This window comes from Drosophila serrata, unplaced genomic scaffold (genome assembly GCF_035046125.1).
Source record: "Drosophila serrata isolate PLE 108 unplaced genomic scaffold, ASM3504612v1 contig_276, whole genome shotgun sequence".
Taxonomy (NCBI): domain Eukaryota; kingdom Metazoa; phylum Arthropoda; class Insecta; order Diptera; family Drosophilidae; genus Drosophila; species Drosophila serrata.
In genome coordinates, this window is record NW_028257174.1 from 7858590 (window position 1) to 7872970 (window position 14381).

The 14381-nt window shown below is 38.4% G+C and overlaps 2 protein-coding genes across 13 annotated transcripts in view; one reads left to right on the plus strand and one right to left on the minus strand.

Annotated features, from left to right (window-relative positions):
- The window catches only part of DIP-beta (Dpr-interacting protein beta), a 46329-nt gene extending 44104 nt beyond the window's left edge, over window positions 1–2225 (minus strand). For 8 of the 11 annotated variants that reach the window (XR_015272394.1, XM_086836080.1, XM_086836078.1 and 5 more), the window contains exon 1: window positions 1716–2120. The gene's annotated coding sequence lies outside the window, so the exon portion shown is untranslated. Of the gene's footprint in view, window positions 1–1715 lie in introns of all 11 variants that reach the window. The other 3 variants (XM_020949754.2, XM_086836077.1, XM_086836082.1) reach the window with 1 other exon arrangement.
- LOC110181943 (uncharacterized) lies at window positions 178–14065 on the plus strand. 2 transcript variants are annotated; one of them, XR_015272395.1, is made up of 11 exons: window positions 178–739; window positions 1334–1632; window positions 1695–1864; window positions 1928–2444; window positions 2507–2792; window positions 8678–8748; window positions 9381–9429; window positions 9487–9733; window positions 9804–10382; window positions 13108–13367; window positions 13441–14065. XR_015272395.1 is itself a non-coding variant. In XM_086836089.1 (8 exons), exons 6-7 carry the CDS (start codon window positions 10080–10082, stop codon window positions 13147–13149), a joined length of 345 nt encoding a protein of 114 aa, XP_086692215.1. In that variant the 5' UTR covers window positions 2096–2444; window positions 2507–2792; window positions 8678–9315; window positions 9381–9429; window positions 9487–9733; window positions 9804–10079; the 3' UTR covers window positions 13150–13367; window positions 13441–14065. The 2 variants fall into 2 exon arrangements, 1 of the variants encoding a protein (XP_086692215.1); XM_086836089.1 differs by lacking the exons at window positions 178–739; window positions 1334–1632; window positions 1695–1864 and having other exon boundaries at window positions 2096–2444; window positions 8678–9315.
- Window positions 14066–14381: the final 316 nt, after the last annotated feature.

Below are 14381 nucleotides of genomic sequence, written 5' to 3' on the forward strand. Positions count from 1 at the left end.
ACGAATGAGTAAAAACGTTATTTAATTAATTAATTTTCATTAAAAACAGGACAAAATGCCACGGCAAATGGGGTGGGATCACAGACGAGGGACGAGGGTCGACGGAACACGGTACAGTGCAGGACGATGGGCATTAAAGGACGAGAGGACGAGCAGATGCTGCTGCTCCTGTCAGTGTGGCTGTCATTTACAATTTTAATCTCGTTGTGCAGCAGTTTAGCTTAAGTTCGGGGCGACGGACAGGATAATGAGCGGCGCGGCCAGCGCGCTCAAGGATAATGGATCCTGCAGCCAAGCAGGTAGAAATATCCTTTACTCGGTGCCCTCCCCACTCTCCACTCCCCACCTGTAATTAAACAATCGCGCATGCAGCGAACACTTCACCCGGTGCCCGAAACCCCCCTCACAGAACTTTGGCCCACGACGAATTTCATGGCTAATAAATCACTTTTAATATTAATAAAACATAAATCACGACCAACTAAAAAACTTGAGGCTGCAGCCTCAGTCTCATTTTTGGCGCCTTTTGTTCGTTCGATGGCAAAAAAGTTTCCCAGCCCGAGCTGAATGCCGCCAGAAGAAGAAAAGGGATGCCAGGAATGTGGATTAGGGGGCGGAAGTTGGATATAACTTAACCCGAAAGTTACACCGAGTTCAGGGAAGATCACAGCCATGCCAAAGCAGTTCATAAATTTGTGGAGAAATCCAGCAAAGGGGACATCTCTTCTCTATATATGAGGTGATTTAAGTAAATCATAAAATGTCATGAGAAATGAGTTAGTGGAAATTGGCATTAAATAATTAAGAGTATTTATAATAAATTAAAGAGATTATTTAAAAGAGATAATTATTAATTAGAGGAAAGAAAAAGGTATTAAATAATTGGAATTAATCTATTTATAAAAGGATAATGTTTAATTATTAAAATAGTAAGAGTTGAAGATGTTTTGACGAAAGTAAAAAATATAAACTCAATCCTTAATAAGCCTTTAAAATATTATAAAACGAATTATTGATCTGTGATGAATTTATATATTTCAAATTAACAACTTATATAATAATCTACAATATAGCTTTACAAATCTAAATTACTAAATGTAAATATACTTTAATAACTTGTCATTTTAGTATAACAAATCAAGAAAGATTTTAAGAGTCTAATCATATATCAATAATTGTAAATTAAATATGTTTATTAACATCTTTTTACACATATTTAAAATCCTTTTGTCAGATTCAAAAACTCACAAATCTTTAATTTGAAATATAACCAAAGTAATTACATTTTATCATAAAATTAATTGAGAATGAAATTTATAAATACTCTTTTTAGAAACAAACAATGCCAAGCTTCAAAGCAAAAGGCAATCATTAAGTGAATGAACTGAATGAATGGCCAATTAACAAACGGCAAAGGATAAAATCACAGCACGAAAGGATCTTCGGAGGACACTAAGCCACTCCAATGGAATGCAATCAATGGGAGATATTCTGAATGAAAGTCCTCATGAATTACAAAGTGAACAAGGACAGCAGCCAGGCAAAAGAGCTGGCAAAATGGTTTGAATGCTTTGTGATGGAAGGATATATATACATTTAAAAACCTAATGATCGGAGGAATAAAATGGAAAGGTAGGAAACTCTTCTTTATTATTTGTTTTAATACGCTTTTTATTATTTTTGTATCCGTTCAGTTCTAGAATTTTGGTATTTACCTATCTACAAAGAACACGAGTCGTTGGAGACGAAGTTCGGGTCCCAAAATAACACTGGCTATGGCACTCGCAAAAAAACTTTAGAAAACAATCGGGCAACAAGCACTTGTTTTCGAAAACAAAACAAAAAACAACATACAACAATTATGGTATTTTCTTTTGTATTTCTTCTTTGATTATATATTTTAATATATATTTATTTTTTATTCAAGAGTAATAAGTGTAACTATTTGCACAACGCGCCACTCGGGCAAGGACTCTTGCCAAAAGTCCTGCTAGAATTCCAGAATCGTTTCGAAAACTGAGTTCACTTTGGTTGGATAAATTGGCAAAGACTCGGCTGGGATTCGGTGTGGATCCACTCGACTGAACTGAACCGACGCGCTAGGAAGTTGCCCGAGCACTGAACCTGTCGCGCCAAGCGCCTTTCGCATTGGACCGACCTAGCGCAACGCGCTCGTCCTTCGGCAGCCCACGATGTCCTGTGCCATCCTGCCGACGATGTCCCACTGTCCCGATGTCTCCCGCTATCCCATGTCCCGTTATGTTATCCCACGAGCCCACGCAATCGCCCGAAGTGGCCCGAAGTCAGCCGAAAGCCGTTTGCCAGGATAACGATTCGGGGCATCGCATGCTTCGTGTTTTGGTTAGCCGAATCTAACCAGGCAACATGTTGCCAGCAACATTGTGAAGTCGTTGCCAGGATTATAATAAAAACTATATCTGCTGGTAAGTAGATTTATAAACTCATAGACAATCCTGGCTAACAAATATATTCCCTGCATTTACAGCACAAATTAAAAACAAATCACAACAACTAAATGAGTAAATCGAACGAAAGGCTAAAGGATGCACTTATTACAACAGATCCCAGGTTAATTAAACGGCGCATCAGGTGCACACAAAGTGCAATCAGCCGGATCATTACCGAGATTAAAATCAAAATGAATTAGCAGGCAAGTGAGCAACTCGATTGGCATTATTCATTATCCGGCGAATGTGCTGCAAATGAAGAGCAGGCACAATGATGCCAACTCCCAACGAGTATCTTCAGTGCAACAAATATTTAAATGACAGGTCAGTGAACAATTTATTAATTTACCAAGGTACATATAATTATAAACAATGATGGCAGCTTAATAAGGCAACTCGAACTTTATTTACACAATCCTTGTTATGAAAGCTACAAACAGCTTATCGGAAATATGAGTTGAAAGCAGTCAAGCTAATGCTTCTAAATTAAATAACAATATTTGCATTTCAACAAATCTTTTTATGTTTAAATTATAATTTCTTTAGCAAAATTATATTTATAAAAATCAATTTCGAATTGCAAGAATGCGTTAATTTCATGTCTTTGTAAGTTTATGATATCGCCAAGCAGTGTTTGCTATCCGAAAAGCTTAAATATTCTGATTGAGCATTAAAATCTTAATTAATTATCTTTAAAATATTGGAAACAAAATCATATTTAATTTTTTTTTAATTTTTAAAGGGGTTACATCATTAAAATTGTTAAAAATAGATTTCTAAAGGTAAATTATAAAATACACCAATCCGCGGTATGAATGTTTTTAACATTTAGGTTTTTATTATTGAAGTTTTAGTGTTATTGTTTGAATACATTTTATATTAATTTTAAAATTATGTATTATATTTAAACTTCATATTATTTTGTCATTAATTCGTAGGTTGAAAAATTTAATATTATTTCAAAACTATATAATAGTTACCATCCAAGAAGTAAACTATTAACTGATCTTAAAGTGTAGATAATTTCAGTAAATGGATTATGAATTTATACTTTTGCAGGTGTAGTAATTGTTAATTAATTACTTAACCTGTTAATGTATCAATTCACAATTCATTTACTATAAATTGGGACCCCTTCTCCCTTTTTCCTTTCCAAAAAAAGAAAATATAATTAAAATTGCAGCCGTGGCAAAAGGGAGCGTTAAATAACTTAAATAACTGCGGCTTTTGCAATCAAAATAGTAGTCTCTTTGTCTTCTTGGCTTTCCTGGCCGGAAAATTCACTTATCAGGTAGGTGCCTAAAGTGCGTTTTGCCCCCTTCCTCCGATTTTCACGCTTTTCCCCGCACACACACGCACATCACTTAGGCAAATCAAGGAGACCAATAAAGGCAAAAAGGCGGCAACACTTAGTCAGCCGGGGTCGCGATGAGAGCGAGAGTCCTTCTCGCAGGATCTTCTCCTGCTTCTCCTGCTTGGCCCCATCATAAGTCGTCGTCCGTGGCATGTGTGGAAAAGCGGGGGCGGAAAAGCACTCTTTGCGCTTGTTTTAATGAAATTCAATGCGTCGTCGGCGGTGGCAGTGGCGGCGGCGGCAAACCTTTTCACCAAATGAACACGAAAATTCCCATCAATGTCTCGGGATAAGGGGGAGATGCCTCTCAGGCGGTTTTCGGGGGCTGTTTAGGGCCTGGTTGGGTTACCATTTTGCCCCGAAAGTAACCAAAGAAACCCACTTTCATGCTCCATAAGTAAATTCATTTGCCACGCCTCTTCACCCCTCAACCCCACAACCCCTTGCCATCGTGCCCACACCTTGATCTTAATGAAATGTCATCAACTTTGAGGTGTTTATTGCGCTGACAACACACACTCACACACGGATGGGGTGTACACTGAGCGACGAGAGGAGCTATAAGGAGAGGAAACTAATTTTTAGAATAGAATATGAATTTTCTTTGAAATTTGACCTGCCTTGGTTTATATTTATTTTGAAAATTAACTTATTAACTTAGCGTTGTTAATTAAAAGGAACCAAGTGCTAGAGCTTCTATTTTTATGGTTTATGCCATATTAGACCCTAGAAAGTAATATAATTTTAGTCAGCAGCTTGTAAAAATGTGAAGGAGTCATTTCCGACCCTATAAATTATATATATTATTCGTGATCAGGATCAACAGGCGAGTCTTTTAAGCTATCTCCGGGAGAAAAACATTTTTTTTCAAAATTTATGCAAAAAATTATAAGGGGTTACATCGTTAAAATTTTCAAAAATGGACGAAAATTTTAATTTTTTCTTGAGTATGCAGATTTATTAAACTATTAAACTAACATAGGACAGCTTTCCGAATTGAAATTAATACATTCTTGACTTAGCTACGGATTTTTGAAGCTTTGAAATCCAATACAAATCGAAAACTACGTATACGTAATATTGCCCCAACCAACATAGAATATCACGTATACGTACCGTTTTCCTCCAGACCCCGATAAATCTTTTCTTTGATATGTGAAAATTGTTTTATTTTCTGTGATTTATTTTGTAACTGGAATATAGTTTAATTTATAATTTTTACACCGTTTAAGGAGATTATACTTTCAGTAATTAATATATTCTTTTTGACACCCTTAAAGACGACTATACTTTCGGTCAGAGGCTTTAAAATCAGTGAAGGAATCATTTCCGACCCTATAAATCATATATATTCTTGATCAGCATCAATAGGCGAATCTTTCTAGGTATGCCCGGGGAAAATTAAACTTTTTTTCAAATTTTCAAAATTTTATAAGGGGTAACATCATTAAAATGTTTAAAATTTGATAAAAATTTTAATTTTTTTATATTTTAACCTGAGTATGCAGATTAATTAACCTTCTAAAAACCAGCATAGAACAGCTTTCCAAAGTGGGAAAAATGCATTTTTGGCTGAGTTATGAGATTTTAAAACTACTGATTTGTGGGAAAAATTGTCATATAAAAAAATCTGAAAATATTGATTCAACGAATGCGAATGTTTATTTATTTATCATTGATTCCCGATACTGGCTTGTTATTTAATTACAAGATGCTAGGGAAAATAAGCTTCAACTGCCCAAAATTAGATTTCTTTCTTGTTGTATTATTATAAATTATAGAATTATCTATAAGAGTTCAATCAAACGGTATTTATGTATGTATATTTTGCTCAGTGTACACATTTCCAAAAGGGGTTTGGGTAGCGGTGGGAAAACCCTTTGAGAAGCCAAACCGAGCCCAAAGTAATCTTTGAGTCTTAATGTCAGCCTCCCTTGTATCCCCTTTTCCCCCTTCCTCGGCAGCTTTTCTCCGGAAAATGCTGAAAAGGTGTGTGCTAGTGTGTGTGTGTGTGTTTGCTGCTAAGCAGGAAGAACATTTTCATGTATCATAAATTGTCTAACACTTAAAAAGTGATTACGTCTGCGTGTTCCCGTGTTCCCTGTAACCCCGCCAACCCCAGATCCTTTGGCAGGAGCAATCCAATCGAGGACATCAATTTATAGAGTTGCCAACGGAGCTTAGCACTCTAGATAAACAATTTTGTGCAAGTTGTTAACTTTTACGATGACTCATTAATTTTGTAGATTTTCACTGGTAAACGGATCGGTGGTAAAGAGAGAGAAATAGGAAGGCTTAAGTTTCGGTGTAGTTTTCTGCTGAATTGTTGTTTCACGAAAGTTGTTTGTCGATTTTAATGATGTGACACTAAATACTCGTCGCAATCCCTCAATTTCTCCCTTCCCGCCCCCTGTACTTTTGCATAACAAAGGACTCGCCAGGACGAACCCGGACTCACCCGTTCGCCACAATGCATTATCCGCAGGGAGATGTGCGTGTGTGTTGTTCCAAAAACAATAAACATCTCGCATCTGATTTGGTCTCGGATACGTATGCACGGGATTCCGGGAGGCAGATGACAGGACATGTCACATAATCAGAGGGACACAGGAGACCAAAAGGTGAATGAGGGTTACGCTCTAGAGCATAAAAGCCTAAAAAGCAAGGACTCCCTGGAGTATCTCTGAGAGTCCTAGGAGTCCTATGGAGTCCTCTAAAATACCTGCCTCAAAATATTTTCAATGTTGATTAGAACCAGGGATATAAATTACTGAACAATTTATGTATATTTTATTTTATTTTGCATAGCTTGCATAGAATTTTCTACTTTTCCTCATTTTAAATCATAGAATTACCTCACCAAAAAGTAAATAATATTAATAATTATTTTGTCTGTCCGGTGCTATTTGATTGACCTGCATTGTATTAGCAAAATATAAGCATTTCAAAAAGTTTTCATAGTTGCGGTTGACAAGGGAATCGGGTTTCACGCACTGTTCATTATATTTCCAACGATTACATTCGGTTTATTGTGATCCCAAAAAAAATTAAATATGTTATATATTAACTTTAATGGGTGGGGATTTTGCCACCTTAAATTTCACATACGCACACACATTTATAGTTTTCAATTAGTTTTTATGATTTTCATGGAAAACCTCAAAGAGATTTTTGGAATTTGAAAGGGTTTCTGGGTCTGAATGGAATTTGAGGTTAAAATAGTTAATTAACAATGTCCGCAAATGAAGGAAAATAAATACTGTTACTAAATAAAAAGAAATATATCAATCTAAGTGAAAGTTTTAGCTATTTTCTTAGACTTTTGATGCCATTCCTTGTTACTGAAAATCTTTAAATAAAATATAGGGTAATGAAGCTTTAAAGACACATTCAAGTACAAGAAAATACTCCAAGTCAGGGGAAAATTCTAGGTTTAAAGTTGTTTTTCTCCAAAGAACACACTTGCCATTTCGGGAGGTACTACACCTTAAGTACTTTTCACTAACTTCACTTGCTCTTCAACTTCCCTGCATTTTTATTATTATTTTCTTGCTGTGTGACTTATTTTTTGTTGTTACTCCCTAAGCGATAACCGCGGCATTTTCCGATCTAACAGACAGTTAGTGTGAGTGACAGAGGTGTCGACTTTCCCGACTTTTCCTACTTTTGCCGACCTTACCCCCTCAATAATTTGATGTCCGGGGGAATCAAGGGACCTCGTCTCCTGTTTCCTTTATTTTTTTTGCTCGTTCTTTCGAGGCTTTATTGGTGTTGTTTGGGTCAAATCGCTACAAAATGTAACTACTTAACAGCGACAATATTGGGGCAGCGGTTAGGGATCAGGGGTCAGGGGTCATAAGGGCAGCACCCAGAAAGTGAGTGTAAAGGGGAGGCGGGGCCTTATGGCCTGGCAAATTAAGGAATTTTCATTGAAAAAAACTTGCCAGTCACGCAACAATCATTTGGCGTGGGCCACAACGTCAACGAATAGCAAGAAACGAACACTGCTCGAAAAAATATATATATTAGTAAATATATTTTTATATAGTAAATATAGCATTTTAATTTAAACAAGCCTCTGCCGTTTTGTGCCTCAAAGTTTAGCTAGCTTATTTCTCACCCATATATATTTATATATATTTTTTTTTTTTCTGTGTACCCTCCAACACTCCCCCCTTTGGTTGGCACCCCTTCTCTGACCCAGAAGCCATGGCCTGTCCATCAATGGAAATATGTGGCGGAGGAGGCCCTTTTTCCGCCACCCCATACTTTATTATTTCTTATTGAATAATTATGGGTCATTTGTGAGCGGTGACGTTGGGGGCGTGTCAGCAGAAAGGGGCGTGGAGAATAGGGGGTTGGATCCCCTACACCCACCCCCTGTCGCTTCACGTGCTTATCTCGTTTCCGCCGCTTCATTTAAAAGTTAATGACTGCTTTTAATGCCAAAGAATCGGTCAGGACTCGGGCCTCGTTCTCGTTCTCGAGGACTGTGACTCGAACTTCAGCTTCCGGTTGCCGGCCATGTCGCCAGACAGCCCAAATTGATTAGATTTAAAGGCCAAAAGGCGGCACAAAATCATGGCATACATTAGGGACACCCGCTGGCCGCCCTGACTGACCGTTGCGCCCGTTAAAAGCGAAAATGTTTTACAAATTGAAAGTCACGCAACAATTGAACGTAGAACCCAACACTGCCAGGAAAATGGTAGGGAAAGTCTGCATAACTAAGATAATATTAAATATATAGCATATAGAACTTGTAATCAATTACTAAACAAGTTTTAAAACTTGCCTAAAAGCATTCTTTAACTGTAACATATTTTCAAGCTTACTTTTCCTTTGTATTTTTTAGGTTATTTCAAAGGTCTCCCTACTTCTCTCGCTGTGTATACAAGTCCTCCCTGGTATCCTTAACCAAGAAAAGTAAGTGAAAGTAACCACATTAATGTCGGTTGTCTTGCACCCGCCAAATGTTATTGAATCATTAACACCTGGGCCAAGCTCACCTGCCCAAACTGCTGCTGCTGTTGCTGCTGCAAAAAAAAGATGCCATAAAGTTGATTAGAAGTCACTTAATGGCAACGGATGTGCAGGTTTATTACAATTTGTAACGAGAGAGCTCTACAGGGGTGGTGGAAAAACTCCCACACCATCCGACATTAGCGCCCTTATAAAATATGCAGCGGTCGCGTGTCTGTTTCCAATAAATACGAAACACCGGACCCTGCAGGAATCCTTGGACCACTCTCCGGACTAAGGACTCCGAACTAAGGACTCCGGACTACGGATCGAAGCAAACTGAACTGAACCGAGGCAGACCGAACTGAGCCGGGCATTCCATTCGATTCCGCCTGGGGAGCACGGCACTTAAATAGCCGTAAAGACAACGAGCACCGCATGGGCGGGCATAAAGCGTTTTGGCCAAGAGTTGTGGAGTGTTAGGACCTTGGCCGGAATGAGGTCCTTACCAAAATGTTTTTCCAAGCGAGCGTATATAAAGTTTTAGTCTTAAAACATTGCTGTATCTTAACCCTTTTTACTTGTTTATTTCGTAGGTGAAAAGGACTTGACCTGAATGACTTGTAAATCCAGGGATTACTCTGAGTAAGTATAAAATCATTTTCATTTACTCAAGGATCAAGTCTTCCAAAACTTTATTAGAGATGTTCGCGGAAGATCAGCATTCAATTGTACCTGTTTTTGGATTCTTCTATCCTGACATCACAGCCCGAGTCCTTCGTCCTTTGGTCCCCTGTCCATATTATGTATTCGCGACAAGGAGCCATCATATTGGCCTGGCCCTCGTCCAAATTGTGAACGCCAAAGGAGCAGAGAAAATGAGGACGAGCATCAGGACGAAGGGCAGGCAGCTGGCGGTGGCGTTTTTAATGTTGCCAACAATTTTTAAGTAGCACAAAAATGACGCAAGACAGCCGACGAGACGATGGTTAAGGGTTTTTCTTCTCTTCTTTTTGCAGGACATCGACTGGCAGCGAAGGAGTTGGCGGTGGCGGAAAGGTGGAAGGCATTTCAGCTTGACAGGCCGGCAGAACAGGAGCAAGGACCGAGGACGAGGACGAGGCGACGCACGCTTAAGCATAAGTACTTCCGACTTTAAAAGGATGTCACATCCGGTTTCGCTTCTGGAGCGTGAAGCGCAGACTGGCGACGCGATAAGAGCCGCAACCAGACTCTGACTCCGGCGAACCTGCTGGGCTGGGTACCAGCAAGGGCAATCCGGAATTGGGAGAATCATGAGAACCAGGAGAACCGAGAGAACCAGGAGAGCCAACCACAACTTAAAGGTGCAACAGTTTGACAGGCTTAAGGCATTGTCCAGGCCCCTTGTCCTTGCCACCCAATGCAAAAACGGAGAAGCCGATGGCAGGAAGGACCAAGCTAGGTCGCTCAAGGAGCAAAGCTGCTTAGGGGGCACACTTGATGCCAGTGTGACCGAACCGGAATCTCACGATAAGGAGGAGCTGGCACGCATCAAAAGCGGCTTCCCAGGTGCAGCAGGATCACAAGAAAGCATAGAAGAAGAGCTAGAAAAAATGGTAGGTGGAAGTCCTTCAATTCTTTTCTAACCTCCCCAGAGACTTCGTTTTATACCCTAGCAAGGACATTATAATTTTAGTCCGAAGCTTCAAAAGCAGTACGGGAGTCATTTCCGATCCTAAAAATCATATAAATTCTTGATCAGAATTAAAAGCCAAATCCATTTAACCAAGAGATTACATCGTTAAAATTTTCAAAAGTGGTATAAAAATTTACATTTTAAATGGAGAATGCAGTTTTATTAATCTGCTAAATATAAACGTACGGGCGCTTTCCGAAATAAAATTTAGGCTTTTTTGGCTGAGTTAGAAGATTTTTAAACATTGATTTGTCGAAAAATTTTTCATATAAAAATATTAATAAATGATTATGATTGTGATCGATTTCTGATTCTGATCTTATAAATCAATTGAAAACTGCAAGGTTATATAAACTTCGGTTGCCCGAAGTAAGTTCCTTGTACTTGTTTTCAATTTCATATTAATCGTATTATTTTAAAATTGTTAATTTATTAAACTATCAAAAACTAACATAGGACAGCTTTCCGAATTGAAATTAATGCATTTTTGAGTTAGCTATGGATTTTTGAAGCTTTGAAACCCAATACAAATCAAAAATTACGTATACGTAATATTGCCCCAACCAACATAGAATATCACGTATACGTACCGTTGTTCTCCAGACCCCGGAAAATATTTTCTTTAATATGTGAAAATTTTTTATTTTCTGTGATTTATTTTGTAACTGGAATATAGTTTAATTTATAATTTAAGGAGATTATACTTTCAGTAATTAATTTATCATTTTTACACCCTTAAAGACGACTATAGTTTCAGTCAAAGGCTTTAAATTCAGTGATGGAATCATTTCCGATGCTATAAATCATACATATTCTTGATCAGTATCAACAGGAGAATTTTTTTAGCTATGTCCGGAGAAAATTACATTTTTTCCAAATTTTCACAATTTTATAAGGGGTTACATCATTAAAATGTTCAAAATTTGATACACTTTGAACTTTTTTGAAATTTTAACCTGAGTATGCAGATTAATTTATCTAACAAAAATTAACACAAAGACGTTTTCCAATTGGAAATTAATGCATTTTTGACTTAGTTATGACACACTAGAACCCATGATCCTATAACTAACTGCAAGGATATACACACTTCGGCATGCCAAAGTTAGCTTTCCATCTTGTTTAAATAATATTCTTAACAAAATAAGAGTTTTAATTGTAACAAGTTGGTTAAATATCCGTATAGATATTTACACAATTTCAGTGCATATTTTCATATTTACAAATAGAAACCTTTAAAAAATAAATAAGTAAAATGTTGATGATGTTATTTGTAAATGTGAATGTCACTAATGACGCTGATGATGAAGTTGTTGTAATGAGTTTTGGAACCACAGGCCCATGCCAGGACGAGACAATGGCCTGATGCTGACATTTATGCAGTTAGAAAACCACAATAACAATAACAACATGAAGAGAGGACAATATAGGGATAAAAACCGAAACACAACAATGAACGAATGCAAAATTGTTGTTAGAGGCGAGACAAACGCGACAATGACAATAGAAAATCTGCCTAACCCCTTCTGCCAAAACCACTGCACCGCACCCCCTACGCCTCTGGTGCGACAGTATAAAAAGCAACCAAGATTGATGAAGAAGCGCCGCCACATAGCAAAAAAAAATAAATAAAATGTATCCATGAGAGGCGCAAAAAAATGTAGGAAACTCAGGAAAAGGGAGCCCCGTTTGTGTATCTGTATCTATGACAATCTGTGGCAAACAATAAAAAAGAAAAGAAAACAAGAGGGAAAAGGAAAGAAGGGCAGAAATGCAGAAAGGAAAAGAAGCACGCAGTGGAAAGCCACCAAAAGGGGCAAGGGGGGTTAAAGAAGAAGGAAAACCAACCCGCAACGAATTGGGATCGGAAAAATAAACGGGGGAAAGGAGTGAGGATCCTGGCTGTGGATCCTGGTCTCTGGGTCTGGTCGGTTCTGGTCTGGGGTGGCAGCTTAAAACAATACGTTTGACAAAAGTGGAGTCAACTGCAACGGCTGCAGCCTGCACGTTGCACAATGACAGCCAGAGCCTGGGAAAAATGGAAAATCCGGCTGTGAGTGGGGGAAATCTGCGGGGTGGTGGCAGGACTATAATATGTGTAAAGCCAAAAGGATTTGTTATTCGAAACCGAGCGAAAAGATAAATAAACAAAGGCGGAGATGCAGCTAGAATTCCGCCCAAAAAAAGAAAACACAGTCACCCGCAATGTCACCCCCCTTTGGGGTGGCGCTGTAACCCCCAAGGTTCCAAGGAGCACAGCACACAACACGAAAAAAAAAAAAACCAGAAAATTTTTAATAAGTGCCACAATGCAGGCGAGATGGAGATGGATACAGAGGAAGTGAGTGCAAGGAGTGGCGAGCAATAATGAATGCCGGACTTGGGGGGATTCTGGCAAGTCCTGGGAGCCAGGGCATGGCAATGTGTGTGTGTGGCTGCCATTAGAAGTCAGCCAGGGGGCAAGCAATGAAATCCAGACAGCCACGTTGACGGGTTGTCAAGCAAAACGCTTGGATTGCTTGCAAAATAGACACATGGACATGGTCCTTGGTTTCAAATACAAATTGTTGCATTCCCGATCGATCAACATTGATACCTTTTTTTTTGTTTCCCAAGGATTTTAATTATTTATAATTTATTTTTAGGATGGAAGTCCTAGGTGTCTCAGACTCACCTCTGGCCTTTAGTTCCCCTGCAGACTTCTGGCATTCGAACGAGAACATAAAACATATTTAGGCTCGCCGCATCCTGCAAAAACAAAAAAAAAAACAAGGAGAAGAAATAAAAACTGGGACACTGCTCATCCTTTGCCGCTTCCCCTGCAATATGCAAGTTGAAGGAAAATAAACAAAAGGCAACGTCAAATGAAAATAACAATAAATGTGGAGAGTGGAAAAATATATAGGTAAGGATTTTTCCAGGGTCCTGTGCAAAATGCAAACAAATAGACGACAATTTTAATAACTCAAATTTTGCAGCAACGTTTGGCGGCGGCGGCGGCATTCGGCATTTTGCGGAATTAAAAAATGGAACTCGTCCACTGGGTTGGCCTGGACGAAAGGAGCCGCTTATCCTCTGGCTCCTAGGCGGGGTGTCAACAGTTCCGCTGGTCAATTGTTGGAGCATTGCGGCTTTTATGGGGAAACTCTTTGTGGCCGATTTTTAATTTTCATTTGCCACTTGCCATTCCCTTTTCCGTCCCCGTTTTCAATTCCCCAAAAAATGTTACCACAATGCGATCGTATTGACCATAATGGCCAAAATGACCAAATGAGTGAAATGATGGGGCATAAGTGTTTGTCAATATGCCGCAGACGCAGACTTAATGATTCGGCAAATAAGTGTAATTTGGAAATTATGCCACAATGCCTATGGAAAACCACGCACGGAGACATCCCGTTTAATAAATTATTCGAGTTAAAGAACTTTCTTGCCCTGGTGATTTAGTTAAGCTTAAGTTTATATAAATAATACCGAGATATAGGAATCATGAATGTGATTAACAAATAAACTAATATGACGGCATCGATAGTCATTTACATTTGAATTTATATTTGGCTGCTGAGTTAATAAATAAATAAATAAAAATAAATATTGTTGTTTTAAGATTTTTTTATTGTTTTTGTTGTTGTTCTTGTTGTTCTTCTTCTTCTTCTTCTTCTTCTTGTAGATACTGTGATTGTTGTAGGCAAAAACCAAGTCTTCGATTTGGTCAAAAATCGTTACAAATCCATTTAATTCTCTACCTGAAATACCAGGCGAACAGAAACCGCAGCAAGATGAATAATTTTAGTGCAAGAGCTTTCGATTAACTGCTGAAATGCAACAATGTGCAGCTTTGACTATCGGCTTCTGGCATGCAGCTTTACAGAGCTTTGACTAACACAGCTGACATGGAGCCATGTACAGCAGTGACAGT

Bases quoted from the DNA above. Each gene is read 5' to 3' on its own strand.
- LOC110181943 (XM_086836089.1), top strand. From the start codon at position 10,080: ATGAGAACCAGGAGAACCGAGAGAACCAGGAGAGCCAACCACAACTTA. The intron at 10,383-13,107 runs GTAGGTGGAAGT...ATTTATTTTTAG, and splicing joins AAGAAGAGCTAGAAAAAATG to GATGGAAGTCCTAGGTGTCT.